The sequence below is a fragment of the Ruditapes philippinarum genome, unplaced genomic scaffold, assembly GCF_026571515.1.
Source record: "Ruditapes philippinarum isolate M1 unplaced genomic scaffold, ASM2657151v2 ctg23_1_1_1_1, whole genome shotgun sequence".
Classification (NCBI taxonomy): domain Eukaryota; kingdom Metazoa; phylum Mollusca; class Bivalvia; order Venerida; family Veneridae; genus Ruditapes; species Ruditapes philippinarum.
Genome location: NW_026864815.1, coordinates 50,093 through 72,090, shown reverse-complemented (window position 1 = coordinate 72,090; position 21,998 = coordinate 50,093). Strand labels below are relative to the sequence as shown.

At 33.0% G+C, this 21,998-nt stretch overlaps 1 protein-coding gene across 2 annotated transcripts in view; it reads right to left on the bottom strand.

The window, feature by feature from the left end:
• Window positions 1-4,177: 4,177 nt before the first annotated feature.
• Window positions 4,178-21,998, bottom strand: part of LOC132726943 (uncharacterized) — a 66,066-nt gene continuing 48,245 nt past the window's right edge. For both annotated transcript variants that reach the window (XM_060712357.1, XM_060712356.1), the window contains exons 8-16: window positions 18,085-18,356; window positions 16,937-17,111; window positions 16,348-16,436; window positions 13,244-13,384; window positions 12,223-12,514; window positions 11,608-11,778; window positions 10,344-10,517; window positions 8,112-8,215; window positions 4,178-7,775 (exon numbers count right to left, since the gene is read on the bottom strand). In XM_060712357.1, the coding sequence (XP_060568340.1) occupies window positions 6,806-7,775; window positions 8,112-8,215; window positions 10,344-10,517; window positions 11,608-11,778; window positions 12,223-12,514; window positions 13,244-13,384; window positions 16,348-16,436; window positions 16,937-17,111; window positions 18,085-18,356 (2,388 nt within the window). In that variant the 3' untranslated portion in view covers window positions 4,178-6,805. The remainder of the gene's footprint in view (window positions 7,776-8,111; window positions 8,216-10,343; window positions 10,518-11,607; window positions 11,779-12,222; window positions 12,515-13,243; window positions 13,385-16,347; window positions 16,437-16,936; window positions 17,112-18,084; window positions 18,357-21,998) is intronic.

The window sequence follows — 21,998 nt, the reverse complement described above, 5'->3', positions numbered from 1 at the left end:
GTTGTTGTTGTTATACACTTTGATCAACTAGTTTTACATTAGACATTATAGTCATTATTTTCATTTATTATAAGACGGATAATGTTCCACTCAAGTTTTGTCTGTCCTACAAAATTTACTGTCATTTTTTCCCTTACCTTGTTGCTAGATATGTATTATTATAAAGTCTTTAGTAGCTATAAAGTTAAACAAGAGGGCCATGATGGCCCTGAAGTCGCTCACCTGTATATAGGCCCCCGGAGCGGGGCCAGTTTAAACCCCAGGGCCTTTATTTGAACAAACTTGGTAGACACCCATTAGAAGATGTTTCATGCTAAACATCTAAGGTCTAGCTGGTCAAGTTTTTTCTTTACACATATAGTTAAAAACAATGACACACCTGGGGCAGGGCCAGTTTTGACCAAAGGGCTTTTATTTGAACAATCTTTGTAGACACTTACTAGAAAATGTTTCATGCTTAATATCTAAACTCTAGCTATTCGGGTTTTTTCAAAGAAGATTTTTAAGTTTTTGTTATACACATATAAGGAAAATCAATGTCACCGGGGCGGGGCCAATTTTGACCCCAGGGTTTTTAGACTTTGTAGACACTCACAAGAAGATGCTTCGTGCTTAATATCTAAACTCTAGCTATTTGAGTTTTTTCAAAGAAGATTTTTTAAGTTTTTGTTATACACATATAAGGAAAATGAATGACCCCCGGAGCGGGGACAATTTTGACCCCAGGGCTTTTATTACAACAAACTTGGTAGACACTCACTAGAAGATGTTTCAAGCTTAGTATCTAAACTCTAGCTATTTGTTTTTTTCAAAAAAGATTTTTTAAGTTTTTGTTATACACATATAAGAAAAATCAATGACCCCGGGGCAGGGCCAATTTTGACCCCAGGGCTCTTATTTGAACAAACTTGGTAGACACCCATTAGAGGATGTTTCATGCTAAATATCTTAGCTCTAGGTCTTTGGGATCTTTACAAGAAGATTTTTTAAGTTTTTACTATATGCATATAGGGAAAATCAATGACCCCCTGGGGCGGGGCCAATTTTGACCCCAGGGCTTTTATTTGAACAAACTTAGTAGACACCCATTAGAAGATGTTTCATGCTAAATATCTTAGCTCTAGGTCTTTGGGTTCTTTACAAGAAGATTTTTAAGTTTTTGCTATACACATTTAAGGAAAATCAATGACCCCCGGGGCGGTTATTTGAACAAACTTGGTAGACATCCATTAGAACATGTTTCATGCTAAATATCTTAGCTCTAGCTCTTTGGGTTCTTTTAAAGAAGATTTTTTAAGGTTTTACTATATGCATATAGGGAAAATCAATGACCTCCTTGGACGGGGCCAATTTTGACCCCAGGGCTTTTATTTGAACAAACTTGGTAGACACTCACTAGAAGATGTTTCATGCCAAATATCTAAGCTCTAGCTCTTTGGATTTTTTAGAAGAAGATATTTAAAGTTTTTTCTTTTGGTTGCCATGGCAACCAGAGTTCTGCATGGAATTAAATTCTTTGAACACTTTTCAAAGGTGACCACCAAAGGAACATTCATGTGAAGTTTGGATGAAATTGGCTTAGTGGTTTATGAGGAGATGTCATTTAAAGTAAAAGTTTACGGACGGACGGATGGACGCCGGACGAAAAGCGATCATAAAAGCTCACCGTGACAGGTGAGCTAAACAAGAGGGCCATGATGGCCCAAAGTCGCTCACCTGTATATAGGCCCCTGGAGCGGGGCCAGTTTAAACCCCAGGGCTTTTATTTGAACAAACTTGGTTGTATATGTATGCATGTATATCTATATATACAATATATATATATATATATATATATATATATATATATATATATAAATATATATATATATATATATATATAACATATACATTTATATATATATATATATATACATATATATATATATATATACATTTATATATATATACATGTATATATATATATATATATATATATATATATATATATATTAATATATATGTATATATATATATATATATACATATATATATATATATATATATATATTGACATTTTTTTTTTATATATATACATATTATATATATATATATATATATATACATATATATATATACATATATATATATATATACATTTATATATATACATGTATATATATATATATATAAATACATAATATGTATATATATAAAAAAAAATGTCAAGCTAATGAATGACCCCCGGGGAGGGGCCAATTTTGACCCCAGGGCTTTTATTTGAATTAACTTGGTAGACACCATGAGAACATGTTTCATGCTAAATATCTTAGCTCTAGCTCCTTGAGTTCTTTAAAAGAAGATTTTTAAGTTTTTACTATATGCACATAGGGAAAATCAATGACCCCCGGGGGCGGGGCCAATTTTGACCCTAGGGCTTTTATTTGAACAAACTTTGTAGACACTCATTAGAAGATGTTTCATGCTAAATATCTTAGCTCTAGCTCTTTGGGTTCTTTAAAAGAAGATTTTTTAAGTTTTTACTATATGCATATAGGGAAAATCAAAGGACACCCTGGGGCGGGGCCAATTTTGACCCTAGGGCTTTTATTTGAACAAACTTGGTAGATACTCCACTAGAAGATGTTTCATGCTTTATATCTAAACTCTAGCTATCTGGGTTTTTTCAAAGAAGATTTTTAAGTTTTTGCTATACACAGTCATATAAGGAAAATCAATGACCCCCGGGGCGGGGCCAATTTTGACCCTAGGGCTTTGATTTGAACAAACTTTGTAGACACTCACTAGAAGATGTTTCATGCTTAATAGCTAAACTCCAGCTATTTGGGTTTTTTTAAAGAAGATTTTTTTAAGTTTTTGCTATACACATATAAGGAAAATCAATGACCCCCGGGGCGGGGCCAATTTTGACCCCAGGGCTTTTATTTGAACAAACTTGGTAGACACCCATGAGAACATGTTTCATGCTAAATATCTTAGCTCTAGCTCTTTGAGTTCTTTAAAAGAAGATTTTTTAAGTTTTTACTATATGCATATAGGGAAAAATCAATGACCCCCTGGGGCTGGGCCAATTTTGACCCTAGGGCTTTGATTTGAACAAACTTGGTAGGCACTCATTAGAAGATGTTTCATGCCAAATATCTAAGCTCTAGCTCTTACGGTTTTTTAGAAGAAGATTTTTTAAGTTTTTCTTATTGGTTGCCATGGCAACCAGAGTTTTTAATGGAATTTAAATTTTTGAACAACTTTGAAAGGGGTCCACCTAAGGATCATTTCTGTAAAGTTTGGTTGCAATTGGCCATGTAGTTTAGGAGGAGATGTTGTTTGAAAAGTTTGACGCCATTTTTTGAAGGACGCACGACGCACGACGGACGCAGAGTGATGACAAAAGCTCACCTTTGAGCACTTCGTGCTCAGGTGAGCTAAAAAGGGGAAGTTTCATATTTACATGTTGACACATATTATATTAAAATGAAATACATTTTGATGTGACATCCATCTGATTCTCAAAATAGTGGATGTCATTTAGTGGTTGTCTTGATTAAAGTCTTTTACTCTGGTATTTTCTGCATGCATAGAAGAATTTAGGTAGGACATATCACTGAACTTAGTATGTAGGATCACATACATGTATCTCTTTGCTGGAAGTCATTGGTCAACAACTCTGCATTTGTAGAGACAAGTTCGTAAAAAAAAAAAAACCAGCACAACTTTAAACTATTTTCATCAAAACATGGGAAAAAGATGCAAAGTTGCGCAATTGAAGTAATTCAAGTGTGGTGCAACCTTTTAATTCTTTTTTCAAGTAATGACATTTTAATTGAGAAATTTCTCATAAAGAATGCAATAATAAATTTTATGCATACTCGTAGATAACTGTCTTTGATGAAGGAGACATAGTATACATACCAGATGATTTGTTTGGTTTTACGGCCAATGCACAAACACAATTTATGAAACAGGAAAGATGATTTGGCTAATTTTGGGTGCTACAAACTTGAAGCAACACCAGGGATCAAAACCACCTCACCTGCTGAAGCTAAGACAAGCATAGACTCCAGTCGCCTCTAACAATCCTGCAAAGGTTAAAAGGTGGCTGCAACTTTGGTGTCACAACCTGTAAAGGCAACCCTTCTGCCACATGGAATAGGACATCAATAGATAATACAACACTATATAACGATAAGCAATCATTTATTGCTAATAAAAGCATTCATATATAGCACTTGAAAATATAAATGTCTACAACTTAATGGATATTATGTCTTTGTAAAAAATAAAAATATCATTTCTAAAAAAACGCAGTAACAAAGAGTGTTATAAAATATTGAAATATATAGAAAATGAAAAAACAAAAAAAACTAAAATTTCAACCCTTAAATTTATGTAAAACTGACTGATCAAGAAATGTAATGAAAAACGCTACTAGTATAACACATTTAATTAATGGGATTTTCTGAATTATATAACCAAGTTTTTTTTCTTCAAATTTCATTACAGTAGATTCAAGTTCATGTGATTATTGCAGTAGCTAAAGAAGGAACTAATTTGTGCAATATATATCAATAAAGGAAGATATATATGATAACAATAACAGTGGTACAGTTATTAGATCTTGTTGCTGAAAAAAAAATAGATGTAAACACTAAAAATGAGCAAAACATTTGGATGCAAAGAATACAAAAAAATCAACTGAAATTGAGCATAGAAAATATGTAAATAAAAAAATCAATTTTGAAAATAAAGGCTAACTGCAAGATTTTTTTCTCATTTTAAAAAATAACAAGATATAAAACTTCTTTAAGAATACTAACTTTTGTTCAAGTTTTGTTCAAAATTCAGCACAATATAGCCATATATCTATGAAAGTTGTAATATCTGAAAAAATTTACAAATTTTAGTCTAAATTGCACAGCTGGGCAAAAATCAAAACAAAAACAACTTGTACATAAGTATAAAACCCTTTTTTTTTTACAAGTTGGCTTCTAAGAAGTCACTTCTTAAATTATATACATGATAGATTAACAGAAAAGTAAGAAATATACCTTTCTCAAAAAAATAAGTATACTACTAATAAACAGAAAGGCAAAATAATATAAACATATAAAAACTATGCTACCAGAGCAGATTACATATACAACAGCTGGTTTACACAAATAGTTTACACATATGTATGTATGAAGGTAGGGAAGCTAGCATATAACACATTACACAAGCAATCATATATTCATTATCAAAAAAACAAAATAAACACCGTATCCATAGAAACTATTAGACAGTTCATGTGAATGTAAGTGTTTTTATCCCCTACCCCACCAAAATAAACAAACAAGCTTGAACAGCCCCGTTAAAAATGCTGATCAAAAAACAATGGCACTTAGATTAATTGATGAATTAACAAAAATAAAAGAGAATGTGAAGGTAAGTCTTTTTCTTACAACATTCAGAAATAAAATTAGCAAGAAAAAGTATGACCCAGCTTTTATCAATTAAGATTATTTTATCAAGCACTCATATAATCCAGATTTTGCAACTTACAACAAATTAATTCCCCTGTCACACGGTGCATGTTCATTTTGTGACAGACTTTAATTCCGTGATTTTTCTACTAAGAACTAGGAAGGTTGGAGAAAATATGGTTGCGTAGAACATGTTTAATTAAGTAATATGAATACCCTGTCTTTAATTTTTTTGGTTATAACATTCCTGTTTAAAGTTACTAATAACTATTACACAAACAGCAGTGTCTTTGATGTGAAAAAAATCAACTATTTGTACATAACAAAACTGTTATTATTATGGTCTTTGAACTGTTGAAAAATGATTTCACGGGAATTCATTAAGTCGGGTAGTTTCACCTATAATTTAAGGGACCAAAAAAAAGAGAAGATTTTTGTTCATATTTAAGGCAAATGGTTTTTGTTTAAATTTATCAATCCAAACAATTTTGTTCAAATATGCACACAGTCATGAAGATTCTTGTTCAAAGTTACCAAGCTGGATCACTACTTTTTAATTCAACAAACATATCAAATTGCGAAAGCAGTCAGCTTGAATGCAACACAATTCTTACAATGTAACAAAATTCCACACCCTCTTTCCCCTCCCCCCAAAAATGTATCAGAGCACATAACATCATATCATTAATGAAAGATCAACAATTTCTTACCAACAAACATAATAGTAAATAACAGTAACAGGGGTGTTCTTCAGTAATTTACATGCAGTAAAAAAGCTGTGGGCACTAAATATATCACATTAAATTTCAATCATCACTCAACTAGGTGCACATTTAATTGCTTGCTACCATCACCAACTGATGTACATTTGTGCTGATTAGAAATAAAGACAGAGAGTTTATTACAAGTTTATAATATAAAAGAAGCAGAATACAAATTTCAACTTCACTTATATGTATCAGATAATTCTATGCACATGGGCCATCAAAATGTTTTTGTTCAATTGCGTCTTAACTGGTCTCCAAAAAAAATAACTTCTTGAAAAATGTTTATGAATTACTGTTTTAGTTCCATGTTATGTAAAAACATATTCATAATGTAAAACACGGCTTTTGTATGTGTACTATACATCTAGATTTTGGTTGTCAAGGTGAATTATTTACTGTACATGTAACGTTTAGTTGTCCTGTTAATTCATTAATTGTTTCTAGATGGTAGAAAACTTTCATCAACGACACTAGCACCAGATATAAAGCAAGCATTTTCCTACTCAAGATATATAGATATTTGCTAAAAATTGTCATAAATGTCTCCATATAACTATAAATTTTTCTCAAAAAGAAAGTTTAAATGTTATATTCCAGTAATGTGGCATAGCTAGTTGGATCTCCACCATAATTTGCGTTTAAGGTGACTTTAACGCCTCTTCCATAAAGACCGGCTAATTTTACACGCCCCTCCCACATGAGATTATCTGGTTTCTGTAGATGCGTCCACTCTTCTCCAGCAACAACTGCCACAGCCTCGGCACCTGGAACACTGACACGGAAAACAACTTCATCTCCACAGCCTGTGTACAGGGTTTTTGGACATTCCATGTAACATCCTTGCTTCCATTGAGCATACTGCTTCGGGAAGGGACATGGTTGTTTGGTGACTTTCTTGCAGTTGATAAGGTAGTTATATACACCAGGTAACTGCTGGGTCGGATCATCTGCAGGTATAGAATATAACTGAAGCTTGTAAAATCCTACAGCTGGCAAGGTAACAACAAAGGTGACTACAGAGCCCTGGGTTTGAGTGAAGACATAATCTTGGAAATCTTTATCAGTTTCGGCATCAAGCAGATTGGCGGTTACTCTCATATCCTGTGCTGTGGCAAATTGAATTTCTACACTGTTACACTCAAGATGGATAACTGGATCATGGTGACTTAAGGTGTTTAGACCAAACTCGTTAAATTTTGGTTGCGCTCCTAAAAATCCGCCCGGTAACTTAGGTAATGGAACAGTCTTTACATCTTCTTGACATTCTATCATATACTGAGCTACATGGAAAAGAATTGTACCCTCCGTTGATGGGTCATTGGCATAAATCTCTAAACCGAACTCTCCTCTGCCCGGAGCTGTAATATTGAAGTATGCTGTATTACCAACAATCCTGTTCATGCAATATCCCTCTAATTCTGAATCGCTACATTTATTATTCTTTAATTTAGCCATGAACTGCATGGTCTTCGGGATACGGAACTGGAGCTCTGCTTTGCCATCTCTAGTAAGAACTGTGGCCGTCTGCTGATAAGTTGCCAAACCATACCTACAAACAGGAATTAGATTTACAGAAACTTATTGGTACAAGTAAGGAAGTACAAAAACAATTTACAAAGATATGATCCCTATGCAAAAATTAAACAATGTTCCCTATGCAAAATTAAACAAAGTTTCTTATGCAAACATTGAACAATGTTCCCTATGCAAAAATTAAACAATGTTCCCTATGCAAAAATCACTGTTCCCAATGCACTTTGTCAGATATAAAATGTCCTTATATGTAAATTAAAAGATAAAATGAATATAAACACTCAGGTAAAGTGTAGCATTTTTCATTACAATTTTGAAATTCACAAGGTGTCAAAAAGGTAAATATTTTTACCTAAAGAAGGCAGCCCCTGGTCCCCAGTTCAGGTAGGCACATGGTGGGAATGGCTCTGGCTCCACAGTATTCACCTCTTCTTGTACTATCTTAAACTCACACACCTGTAATTATTAAATCATCATATATTATCAACATGGAAATAAACTTACACAAAATGTCTGCAAACAAAAACAATTATTTGGAATATTCCTATCTCTATTATCAGTTATTCAAACAGGTGAAAATCTAATAAGTTCACAACAACAGATTATCCAGCACATATCTCAGTTAATTCAAATGTCTCAATCTTACCAAATGTCCACATTGATATCATTGATAAATACAAATATGTTCATTTTCTTTTTTAACTTCACTAAAGTATAAGTTAGTAAAAAAACCTTCAAGAAAAAAATAACTGAAGTAAAACTGTATAAGTCATATTATACTTAATCACATTATTAAAACAGAGGCACTTCTAAAAAATACAGTTTTATTGAGAAGTGCAGAGATTTGCAAGTGTGCTATAGTACAGTTGTATGGAATTTCTGTGCATGGATTTCACAACATTGTCTTGTTGAATCTTGTGCTTTCTTTTCATGCATGAAGAGTTTCTGTTTACTTACAAGAATCATAAGCCTCTTCTGATTGTCAAAATTTAATAAATGAGCCGTGTCACGACAAAACCAACATAATGGGTTTGCGACCAGCATGAATCCAGACCAGCCTGCGCATCCGCGCAGTCTGATCAGGATCCATGCTGTTCGCTACCAGTTTCTTTACTTGTAATAGAGTTGGTAAGCGAACAGCATGGATCCTGATCAAACTGTGCGGATGCACAGGCTGGTCTGGATCCATGCTGGTCGCAAATCCATTATGTTGGTTTTGTCGTGACACGGCTCAAATAAGGACTCAAATGCTACATTCATTTATTATTATATACTTATAGTTGAAAAATATTGAAAAAATATTAATGAAATAAAATGCATATTCTCTTTTTTTTTTATATTTTCAATGTAAAAATGTATTTTTAACCGCAGTGAAATATATTTTCAGTATTTTCATATTGTGTGGCAAGACATATTTTTTCTAAATTCAGCCAGTACACAAAATTCAAGGGGACGTCTTGTAAATTGTGATGTCAAAAAAAGAGACAAAAATGTATATTATAAACAGAAAATTCAAGTTTTTTTCTATAAATACAGGATATATTTTCATCTTGTGGTATAAAAACTATATTTCACCTGCAGCTACTGCCACTCACGAAATATTTATTTTTTCCACTCGATGAAAATAAATCCTGTATTTATAGAAAAAACTTGAAAACACTATTAATGGCATGTAGACTACATGTAATATTTTGTCTGTAAAAAATCATACTTCCAGCTATCATTGCCTATTGACATGACTCCTGTCCATTTATATATTATCATTACTGATTTCTTCCAAACCAGTTCTTAATTAGTACTTTATCTGTTAATCAATGGGATATTACTCTGACGATGAATGATAAATTTTCTTCTACATTATAGTGACATAGATATTATTTCACACACAAGAGTGATCAGTGATCACACGTTTCACCTGTTAAAAGCCAATTATACAGTTGTATTAAGGGGGTTATTGACCAGTTTGTTCCCTGTATGATACTGCTACTTTGTAGCTTGTTGCAATCAGGTACTGTGTAGCAAGAGATGCATAAATTACTTACTGGCTCAACCGCTTTTTTTTTATTCAAGGGCAAACATTGCAAAAATTCATTTAACTGGAAAACCCATGCAATATGCACAAGTACTTGAGGTACCAATCAATGCTGTAAAGTTTCATTCAAATTTAATCAGTGGTATAAGAGATGAAGTCAGGAAAAACTTTAAAAATCAAAATCATTAAAGGGCCATAACTCTGACAAAAATCATTAAACTGTAAAATAATGACAATATGCACAAGACTTGGTACAGGCATTATTCCTATAAAGTTTGGATGAAACTGCAAAAGAAGTTTTTCAGGAGTAGTCTGGACAAATTTTGTTATAGACGTACAGATGGACAGAGAAGTGATCCCCATATGTTGACACTACTCTGTAGCAGGCAACACAAAAAAAACCCCTTCTGATAATTTAAAATCCTAAGAATTTCATAATACATGTACATCATTTGTCTATGTGTATAGCTATTTTTGTTAACTTTCACAAATTATCTGTCTCTTTGCTATTCTCATATAAAAATATTTTGTTTTCAAAAACATCATATTTACCTGGGCATAAACATTGTCCTTGTTTTCTGGTGTGTCTTCTTTAGCATAGATATACAAGATGTATGCGCCTTTTTGTGGAAGGCGGAGTCTGAATGAAGCCACACCTGCTACACTTTCCTGCATACCGTATCTGTTCAACTTTGTACCACGGTATTCCTCATCTCCATTTTCCATCTGTTATAATGAAAACAAAACCAGTCACATATAATTATGATTGGGTTTCATGTTGCACAAATACATTCTTCAAGTCATATAACAACTGTTCAGCTATTCTAGTGGAAGTATTAAGCCAAGTTGAAAGCTTCATTTATCGATAGTGGAAGTATTAAGCCAAGTTGAAAGCTTCATTTATCGAAAATAAAGTTCAATGTATTTTACAGGGCTCTCAAATGAAAGAATTCAAAGTTTCTGGTGAGAAAGAAGAAATTTAAAGTTAGAATGAATAATTAATTGACCACAGTGACTATCATTATAATGCTAATTTAAATTATTCTTACCCAGATGTAAATTGTTAAAAATATCATATTATAAAAGAAGTTTTACTCTGGTATAGGCTACCATAAATATCTTTAATAGAACGACATTGATATTTCATGTTTAATTTATCAGAACCATTTTACCTACAATGTATGTATATTCAATGAAAACATTCATTTTTTTGCATATGAGTCTTAAATGGTTTCTTTTTTGAAATTTTAATGTATATATCACATACTGGCTTTCCAGTTTTACACGCTTCATATCATTGAAATTATCACAAATGAAAGTGTCACCACCTCCAATTTGATAAAACTTTAAGAATTCACACATACTATAACCAGGTTGATATAAATCTATTTTACTAGAAGGCAAAGTTTAAGGTGACAGGAAAAAAACAAAACAAAAAACAGCCAGTTATTTTCACTTTCATACCTACTTCCAGCCTATCAAATCTTGCTCATCTTCATATTGCAGATAAAGACTTTAATAAATGTGACACCAATACCAATTGAGCTTTATTGTTAAGTTATAGGTTACAGGTTAAAACTCGAGAGTAATTTGATCCGCGTCATGACAAAACCAACTAAGTGCGTTTGCGACCAGCACAGTCTGATCAGGATCCATGCTGTTCACTATCAGTTTCTCTACTTGTAATAGGGTTGGTAAGCAAACAGCATGGATCCTGACCAGACTGCGCGGATGCGCAGGCTGGTCTGGATCCAAGCTGGTGGCAAACGCATTATGTTGGGTTTTGTCATGGCGCGGCTCATTTGATGTTGCTCACCTGTATGGTAAAGTTAAATGCTACGACCAGTCTGTGTGCAGGATAACGTAGACGTATGTTGATCTCACCACGCCCGTACACAACTGCTGTTCTATGACTGACAAACTCTAGACCATATTTGAAGAACTGTGGTTTCATATGAGGCATGTTCTCAAACTCCTCTAGCGTTACCTAGGAAACATGAAAATAGTTATTATTCAAGTCTAAACAAAGATTCTTTCTTTCAATTCATTGACATTCTTTATCATACGTAACATTGCCAGGTTATAGGAACATCATCACTTGTCTATATTTGTCTATGAAGGTATAAAATAATGAAAATTGTCAAAGCAAAAAAATATTTGACAAATGAATTAAGTGCTATGTATTGTCACCTCATGGTTAGACTTGTTTATTTAGTCAAAACTAGACTGCTGAAGTCATATGGTAAAATCCCAACATTACTGGCGAAGGAAGACCTGACATTAACAAGGACAAACCTCAGTAAACTAGCTGAAAAAGTGCCAGACTAATGCAAGTGTATAACCTTATGTAAATACATCACATAAAAAGAGTAATTATTACAGCATTTAATATGTAAGCACATACACAAGTCGCTAACACAATAATAATTACCTGTCTCTCTAGAAGCTGCCATTTAGGATCATCAGGGAAATGCGTGAAGATAAGTTGTGCTGGTTCAGTCAGGAAGAAATATTCATCAAGCTGGTAGTGAAACTCTTCTGTGGTTGCCTGTTTCCCAATGATTCTTCGTGCCGCCCAGTGAGCATCTATCAGACACCAGGTACCGTAGATGTACACAGCATTCCATGAGTGCTGATTTGAGCCTGGTTGAAACTTCTGGCCTGGTCTGTAGTCGGCTCCCTTAGCATATCCACTAATGATCTTAGAGTGTAGACCAGCATTACTGTAAGAAATCAATATTTTTATACCTCAAGTAAACTTTTTACTATAGAGCCTTGGGTGTTATTTCAGTTCTCAGGTTGGGTTGCTTATATGCACTATTACCCTGAGAGACATCCATTATTTTTATAACATTACAAATTTTTTTGCAAAACTACAACACATGTAAAGTAGAGTATTCAAACAACAATATAACTATATCAATAAAAGACAAGTATTGAAAACATTTGTATAGTTAATATGGTTATGACATTACACAAAGGTCAAGCAAAAATATACAAGACATATAAAGAAAAGTTATTAAAGACTCAAAATTTGTTTTATTTCAACAGCTAATCTAAAATTTCATAACAGATGATGAAAACCAGTCTATTGCCAGACCAGTCAGCACTTTTAATTGTGGAATTTTCATACTTTAATATTTGAGCCGCGCCATGACAAAACCAATATAATGGATTTGCGACCAGCATGGATCCAGACCAGCCTGCGCATCCGCGCAGTCTGATCAGGATCCATGCTGTTCGGTATCAGTTTCTCTACTTGTTATAGGGTTTGTAAGCGAACAGCATGGATCCTGATCAGTCTGCGCGGATGCGTTGGCTGATCTGGATCCATGCTGGTCGCAAACATAATATGTTGGTTTTGTCATAGCGTGGCTCATTTTAATGTAATAGTTGACTGTTGGGCAAGTCATTGTACAAAATCAGCTAAAAGAACGAGGTACTGTACTAACTTGCACATCATGTCAAACACCATAGCATATGTAGTTCTGCCAGTTTTCAAACCCATAAGCACCTCCTCTGGACTGCCTGGTTGTACATTGTCAAATGACATCTCCTTCAGGTTTTTGGTGGCTAACCAACGGAATATTACTCTGAAAACAGGTATCAATATTCACTTAGTTTGAACCTATTTATTGCAGTACTTACACGTAAAATATTTATTATACAAATGACAAATATTATAACAACTAGAAATGTGTCATCATGCCACGGATGCCCCCGCATGCAGCCAAAATTTCAGATGGTGCATTAATTATTTTTTTCATTTTATGTTCAAAGCCCTTAAAACTTTTCAATGTTAACACAAACCATTTTCATACCATGTTCAAGGCACTGAAATTATTCAGTCTTAACCTTTTAAAAAAAGAATATTGCATATTTGTAGCCAAAATAATGGCTAAAAGTATGAGTGCTGAAACTGAAAGTTCAAAATTTTTCCAACATTCAGGAAAGATAAGTTTGTCTAAAAGCATTGAACCACGACCAAATTCAAACTTAAACTGCTTATTCCTAAGACGTATCTATATTATTTTCAAAGTGAAAGGGACATAACTCTGCCAAAAAATCATCAAACCATGACCAATTTCCAACTTGACCTGCCCATTCCTTTGACATATCCATATGTCAAATTTAAGTTGAATATGTAACACTGTTGGGTAGATAATGAACAGAAACTGTAAATTTCATATTATTTTCAAAGTGAAAGGGGCATTACTCTGCCAAAAATCATTGAACCATGACCAAATTCGAACTTGGCCTGGGCATTCCTTTGACGCATACATATGTCAAGTTTGAGTTGAATGTGTTGTACCGTTGGGGAGATAATGAACGGAAACTGAAAATTTCATATTATTTTCAAAGTAAAAGGGGCATAACTCTGCCAAAAATCATCGAACCATGACCAAATTTGAACTTGACCTGCGCATTCCTTTGACGCATACATATGTCAAGTTTGAGTTGAATGTGTTGTACCATTGGGGAGATAATAAACAGAAACTGAAAATTTCAAATTACTTTCAAAGTGAAAGGGGCATAACTCTGCCAAAAATCATTGAACCATGACCAAATTTGAATTTGACCTGCGCATTCCTTTGACGCATACATATGTCAAGTTTGAGTTGAATGTGTTGTACCGTTGGGGAGATAATGAACGGAAACTGAAAATTTCATATTATTTTCAAAGTAAAAGGGGCATAACTCTGCCAAAAATCATCGAACCATGACCAAATTCGAACTTGACCTGTATTTTCTCATGACATATCCATATGTCAAGTTTGAATTGAATGTGTTGTACTGTTGGGGAGATAATGAACGGAAACTGAAATTTCATATTATTTTCAAAGTAAAAGGGGCATAACTCTGCCAAAAATCATCGAACCATGACCAAATTCGAACTTGACCTGTATTTTCTCATGACATATCCATATGTCAAATTTGAGTTGAATGTGTGCAACCGTTCTTAAGATAATGAACGGAAACTGATGATGACGGAATGACAGAATGACGGAAGGATGGAAGGAAGGAATGACGGAACAGGGTAACACTATATGCCCCGGCCATTACATGGCGGGGGCATAAAAAGTAAATGGACTGGGCAACAAGTTCTAGCAACATTAGATTAAGCCCTTCCCAACAGTAATAACATAAATCTGTTTCAGTCTGATCCAAGTTCTTTACTGTAACATGTTCACCATTAGATCTGGGTTTTTTGTTGTTGTTTTTTTTTAATTACAAAAACTCAAAATAGGTAGCTGCAAAAAACAACAAGATATAAATAGTTTCAGTGCAGTTCTCCTAATTGTGACTGTTAATTACTACATAAAGTAATTGATTCTGTTGTTTAAAACTTGAAATTTTACAGATTTATGCATTTTGAACAGAGACCAAAATCATGATCTAAAGACCTGTGACACAATGTACCTTCTTTGATTAATGAGGTATTAAGCTGCATGCAAAAAAAGTCACCAAACATTGACCCTGAGAAAATAGAATAGCCCAATTCTAAGTAGTCTCCATAGAATGACTTTTTCAAATTCAGAGTCAGAAAAAAAAAAAAAGACAATTACCATTTCACAAGCAAAAGGCTCCATCAAAGAAATTTCACTTTTCATTTTTCTTCCTTTTTACTATGTTCAATAGTTTACTGCATTATTTGGCTATACATTTATAGGTTGTTATTCAACAGACCTTTGTTGGTTGTTATTTAATAGACCTAGCAGGAACTATAACTTTCTCCTTAACCATCTTAACATTCAAACTTTAATCTGCTACATCAACATAAAACAATCATAAAACCTCTAATACTTTTGACAAAATATTTGCTCTCAACTTTCAAATGCTATCAAAAAATATTTAAAAGGCACAAATCTAATATAAACACTTTTTTATACTCTTAAAATATTGACAAAGCACTTGAAATATTGAGGTTATGGTCAGGTCATGGAATGTGACAAGATTTTTGGGTGTTTACCCCGTTTTTAAAAATAGGCCATATACAATTATATAAAGAGTATTGTTTGTAGTTCAATATAAAATTGATAAACTGTTCCTTTTTTTTCACTAATTTTTGGACAATTTTTGTAACTGAAAGCTCAGATAAATGATTAATTTTGGTACATAAAATAAATATTCTGGTCATAAAACAAGTCAGAATTTAACATTGTCTGATTGGTTTATTCTGTAAACAGATATATAATCGACTAATCAATGAGTTCCATGAGTAGACAGATGACCATTCTACTTTCAAAACATGTAACTCCCTTGCAAGAGAACAAATGAGCCGTGTCACGACAAAACCAACATAGTGCGTTTGCGACCAGCATGGATCCAGACCAGCCTGCGCATCCGCGCAGTCTGATCAGGATCCATGCTGTTCGTTATCAGTTTCTCTACTTGTAATAGGGATAGTAAGCAAACAGCATGGATCCTGATCAGACTGCGCGGATGCGCAGGCTGGTCTGGATCCATGCTGGTCGCAAACCCATTATGTTGGTTTTGTCATGGCACAGCTCAAATGTCTTTTCATGAAAAACGGAAACTGTTGTGAATTGCCTACCTGCATTTCTCAATTTCATTTGTAATGTTCTTTGAGAATATAAGATCCCACACCAGGTCTCGGACACTACTGTGGTCACTCTTGGATACCTGTTAATTACAAAATACACATTTTTATCTTATCCATTTTTAAACCTAACATTATGCTAATATAAAGGAAATCATAAAAAAATCAATTTTGCAGCCACACGACCTAGACATTACTTTAGATTTAATTTAGATTTTTCAGGCTGCATAAAAATCTCCATGGCGGTCAAATAAAATTGCCTGTAATGGTCAAATAACACTTCAGTAGAAATATGATTACAAAACAAATCTAATATTACTTCATCTTTGCACAAAAAAATTAAAAGTACTAAGTGTTTGGTTTTAATAGACCTATAAACGTGCAATCGTACAGATCCCTACACACCTAATGTTCAATAGAATAAACAAGTTACAAATTCAAATAAAGTTGATGGTATAAATTAAAATTATACATAGATGATTGTCAATTTATCTAACACTAAATCTTAAGTTGCACAAGATTTTATCACTTCAAATTAAATATAGTTGTAAAATATGGGCTGTTTACAAAGAATAATAAATACCTGTATGGCATGGTCATCCACTGTATGAAGAACCTGTCTATCAATAGTCTCTAGTGATGGTTTCTGGCGTGTTGTTGCTGTCTGTGGCTGGGGAGGGGGACCAGCATCTTTCTCGGTTTTAACAGGTAACAATTTGAAGGAGGCAGGTGGAGCAGGAGGTTCTTGACCTACATTTCTGTAAAAAAATACACATATACCATGTTTTGTTTGTTGGTCATAGGATATGTACTTCTAATGTAAAACAAGGGCCAGCCACTTAACTAATATTCACAGTTACTGTGCTAGTATTACAGTAAATGGTATATTATTCATTTTGACAAAGTCATGGGATATATATGCCTCTAGCATGCTCAATTCAACCATAACAATGTATTTCTCTGCACTGAACTTATCAAAACAACACTAGATTCATAAACATACTCAACAAAGTCAGGCTGAACGATGATTACAAGAGTATGCCAATATTATATTCTTAATCAAGTTGTCCAAGTAGCTCAAAAATGGTTTTCTGGGTATGTTTCATGTAATAATTATGATATGATAATTCTATGATAACATTGTTCAATATCTTCAACCTTGATTTCACTTGATATACTTGAAAATGTAAAAATTCAAAATAAGTTATTTATCAATCTCTGTAAAAGCTTTGCCATTATTCTACTGACACATTTTATAATTTTGTTATTGAAATAATCAAATTCCTCAATCTAACAATAATGAATGGACTGTACCAAATTCAAAGTATTTCACAAATCAATTCTTGTAATTTATATAAAATCTATCATGATTAAAGGCACATTATGCCTCAGAAATCCATATTTACTAAAATCCTTGAGTCCTTGAGAAATGTCAAACATGTGTTTAATAATGTTTTAATAATGGATTTAGGGCGTGTTTGATGTTAGACAGAAGCACTGAATGTGCAGTTATGTGTCGTTAAGTTAGCAAAATGTAAACAAGGTAGTATTTTGACTTCCATGCAAAATACTTATTCACTATAATTATATAAATTGCCAACAAAGCAAAAGCAGCAAAGATAATTCATTTATATGGCAAATGACTATTTTTTGGAAACTGTAACAAGATACCAAAAATAAAGAGTTTTTGAGAAATAAAAATAAGGCTTTAAGGGCCTGTAAGTGTCTTACCTTTTCTCCACCTGTATGGGTATTGTACTGACTGGAATATTTGACACCTTGCCCTGTTGTGCTTTCGGAACATCAGTAGTTCCTTTGCCTGGATGATATGCAACTGTTCCTTGACCTTTGACCCCTGGTGCTACATTAGTGTACACACCTTGCTGCGGGGCAGCACCATACAGATACTGTTGCTGTAAGAGTTCTGGAGGTGGAGGTGGGAAGTCCCCATAGTCATCACCTGTCTGTCCATCTATATATGTGCTAGCTAGACCTGCTGTCACCTGAAGTATATAAAATACCAATCCATTAGTACAAAGTGACAAACTAAAGCCTAACGGTTTTCTTTAGTTCTCAATTCTCATGCACAGGGCTCCAGATAAAATGCATATACATTTATGTGTAAATTTTGCATGAAAATCACAGGTTTATGCATTCAATTTAAATTTCAAGCGTCAAAAAACGCGCAAGATATTGTGATTACGCAATGAATAACATTTCTGCCGCAACTTATTGCTGATCACAAATGTGTGAATAAGTTTCATGATTTTCCCTCTTTTTCGCTCTTTCGAAACATTAAAGTGAAATCAATCTTGCCGAAATATTAAATCCCAAAGAGCAGAGGATAATATACTATCCATTTGTGGGGCTGTAAGCCAATCAGAGCGTCTCTGTTACGGAAGCAGAAGTACACAAAACTGCAGACTGTGACTTCCGTGGTCCAAGACAAACAAATTACTTGACAATTAAATGATTCTGTGTAAAGATTAAATGACAGTTTGTGTCAGATTAATAAAGCATGTGCTTTTTTGCTTATTAATGTAGACAATGTTCTGTACTGTCCTTTACATTAGCGTAGGCCATTGCCAACATCGGTGAGTTGCAGATGACAAATTTGAACAGTAAAACATATTTAAGATATAAGTACGACTGTAAATGTTTTTCCTCAGTAATAAGGGGCTATATTTACTCAGCAAAACTTGTCATGTACTTGTTAATTAGTTACGTTCAACCATCATCGTAAAAAGAAACAAAAAAGATGATAATCAGCTGGAATATTGTTTACCCATTTTCATTTTTACATTTTAAGATTTTGCTTATATGAGTTCAAAGAATGAATATTTAATTTTTTTATCATTTAAAGGCAAATTATTTCAAAATAAAACTACCAATGCCGGAAAGAATGACATGAGTTTTATGAAATTACTGGATTTCGGATAAACTTTATATCGAATAAGTAAATATTGGTTGAAAACAAAAAAAATATTTAAGATATATAGCACTTTTGGTGACTTATCTTTATCAAAACAATTACATTTACATTTCTTCAACAGTTAAAATTCTTTTAAAGATAAAATATTACTTATGTCAAAAATTAACGGCAGCTAAATGGAGAGTTATACAGTACATGTACATTTCTTTTGGAATAAGCTTAATAACTACAATGTAGGTATACGTACATTTTACAAATGTATACATTGTATGCAATAAACATAGGAACATGATAAAGGGTTTTACTCATTTACAAAAATTTCAAGCCTCCAAAATTCCAGACTCATTCACAAAAAAATCAATGAGTAAATACTCATTAGCAGCTACATTATCATTAATTGAACAAAAACATTATGGAGAGTTAATGTTTGACAACTGCCTTAACCCATATCCTTTAGTTTGTTAAATTTTAATATAATTATGTTATTGCAAAAATAACTGCCTAAATTTTTACAAGTTTACATTTGTTTTTATATGTAACATTATAAAAGTTCAAGGCAATTAACACCGACCTATTCATAACTCAGTGAACAGTAAGTCACAACAGCATACCTTTGAACCCTCAAAATAATCCCCTCTCCTGGTTGCTTCAAATTAAACAATTTTTATGATAATCTTGTAAAAAGTTATGAATATTTTATTGCTGTCTGCATCAGCATATTAAAATTGTTGTAATAACTTCTAGCCTACATTCCATGAAGGAATGCATGAGCTGATTTGTGGGTGGAAATTTGAACACTGTATTACAGGTAAACAAATTATCTGAACATTCAGATCTGTCAAATAACCAGTGACACTGCTTTTACCTCTGTAGTTAAGTGTATTTTATTCCCTCAAAAGTAAACTTTGAATTTTTCTGTCAGTTACATCATAATGATAGAAGAGTAATTATGCAGATGTTATATCAATGAAATTTATGTCTTTATTAATCATTATAAAAAGAGATGAAGTAAACACCTGTTTATAACCTGGTGTACACATCTGCATATTTGTATGTTTATATACTTACTTCACTACTCAGACCTGAAGTTATGTTTTTAGTAAGGGGAGAGGGCACCTGTTTATCCTGTCAATTACTTAACATTAAGCATTAATTGACTATTACCAGTATCAAGAAGAACAGATTTGAGCCACTGTCCAGTTGAATATTTTAATCTTGACAAGAATGCAATTCATAATTTGAAAATTTCAAATTAAAACCAAGAAAAGTACATTTCACATGAAAGCACTTAGGAAGGGGCTAAACAAAACTTATGTATTACAATGATTCAAGATATCTGCAGGTTATTTACCATAAATCCTGTGACTCATTCAAAGTTAACCAGCCAATTAAGAAGCCTGAAATTTGAGACATACTTTGTTACTGTAACGCAATAACCAGACAAAGCTGATATTTTTGCACTTAAAATTCAATATAAGCAAAATGAAAGGTAAATAAAAACCCTTGTTTATCTTATGATATACATCAAGATCACATCTATCTCCTCACATCATCTAATGTTAAATAGGTTTTTGGGGGCATTATGTTACACATTCTTTAAAATATCTTCTTTTTTTTTTAATAAACATAAAAACTTCACATTAAATATTAGTCACAGACGAAGTAAATTAGAGAAGAAAAAAAATCAATTCTGACTAATAACTGAAAAATTTAAATTGTTCTTTAATTTGAAAGAAAATGCATGATAATGCATTCTGTTATACCCTTTTGTTCTATAGCAGATTAAATCTACCTGTAATACCTTATTGTTGTTCTCTTAATTTGCAACACAAAGCAGGCTCAAAAATTAATCATTTCACTGTTATTTGCAGCTTTTGCTCCGTATGCTTATATTATTTTATTTACAACTCTGCAGTCTTGCAGTTTATACTTTACGTTATAATTACTTTTAACATATATTGATTATATTGGTTTATTTCACAAATGATTAGCAGATTTTGCATTCTGATATTCAGGTTTTTTTTGTTTTGTTTTTTTGTTTTTTTTTTGGTTATTCTGGTTCATACTGTTTGGTTATCAGCAGGGGCGGCAAAATTGTCAGAATATGCCCAGGTTGTCCCACAGCCAAGTGGAAATTTTCAAGAATTTACTATATAATTACATATAGACAAGTTAAGAAATATTTCAGATAAAAACAGACAATTAAGTCAAAGTCAGATTTTGCGGGCCCTGGCTCTTATCAGCATTTTTTGTTTGGTTACATTATTGGTCTACAAAAACAGACAATTCATTGAAAAAGTTGCAGCACAGAAATACCACCCAAATCAAACTTTCCTACCTTAGCATCAAGATCTATGTCAACACTGACCCCTGAAACTTTGACTTCAACACTAGCATTCCCTTCTACACCTTTATCCATATCTTAAAGTTACACTTTCTACACTATTGAAAATAATAACAATCAAATCCTGTGTAAACCATAAAATTTCAACTCCTACACCATAAGTACAATGTGTTTACTATCAAAACCATAAAAGTTCAATTCCAAAACCATCTGAGTACAATAGTCATATAAAATTTGCCATTGGTTTATCTGATCCAGGAAGAGTTTGATAATGTGGTGCATCAGCAAGGATATATAAATATTTGCTGGTGTTGACAGTTCCAAAAAATCACCGAGCTACCAAAATGAATGATGACAGCCCTTCAACTG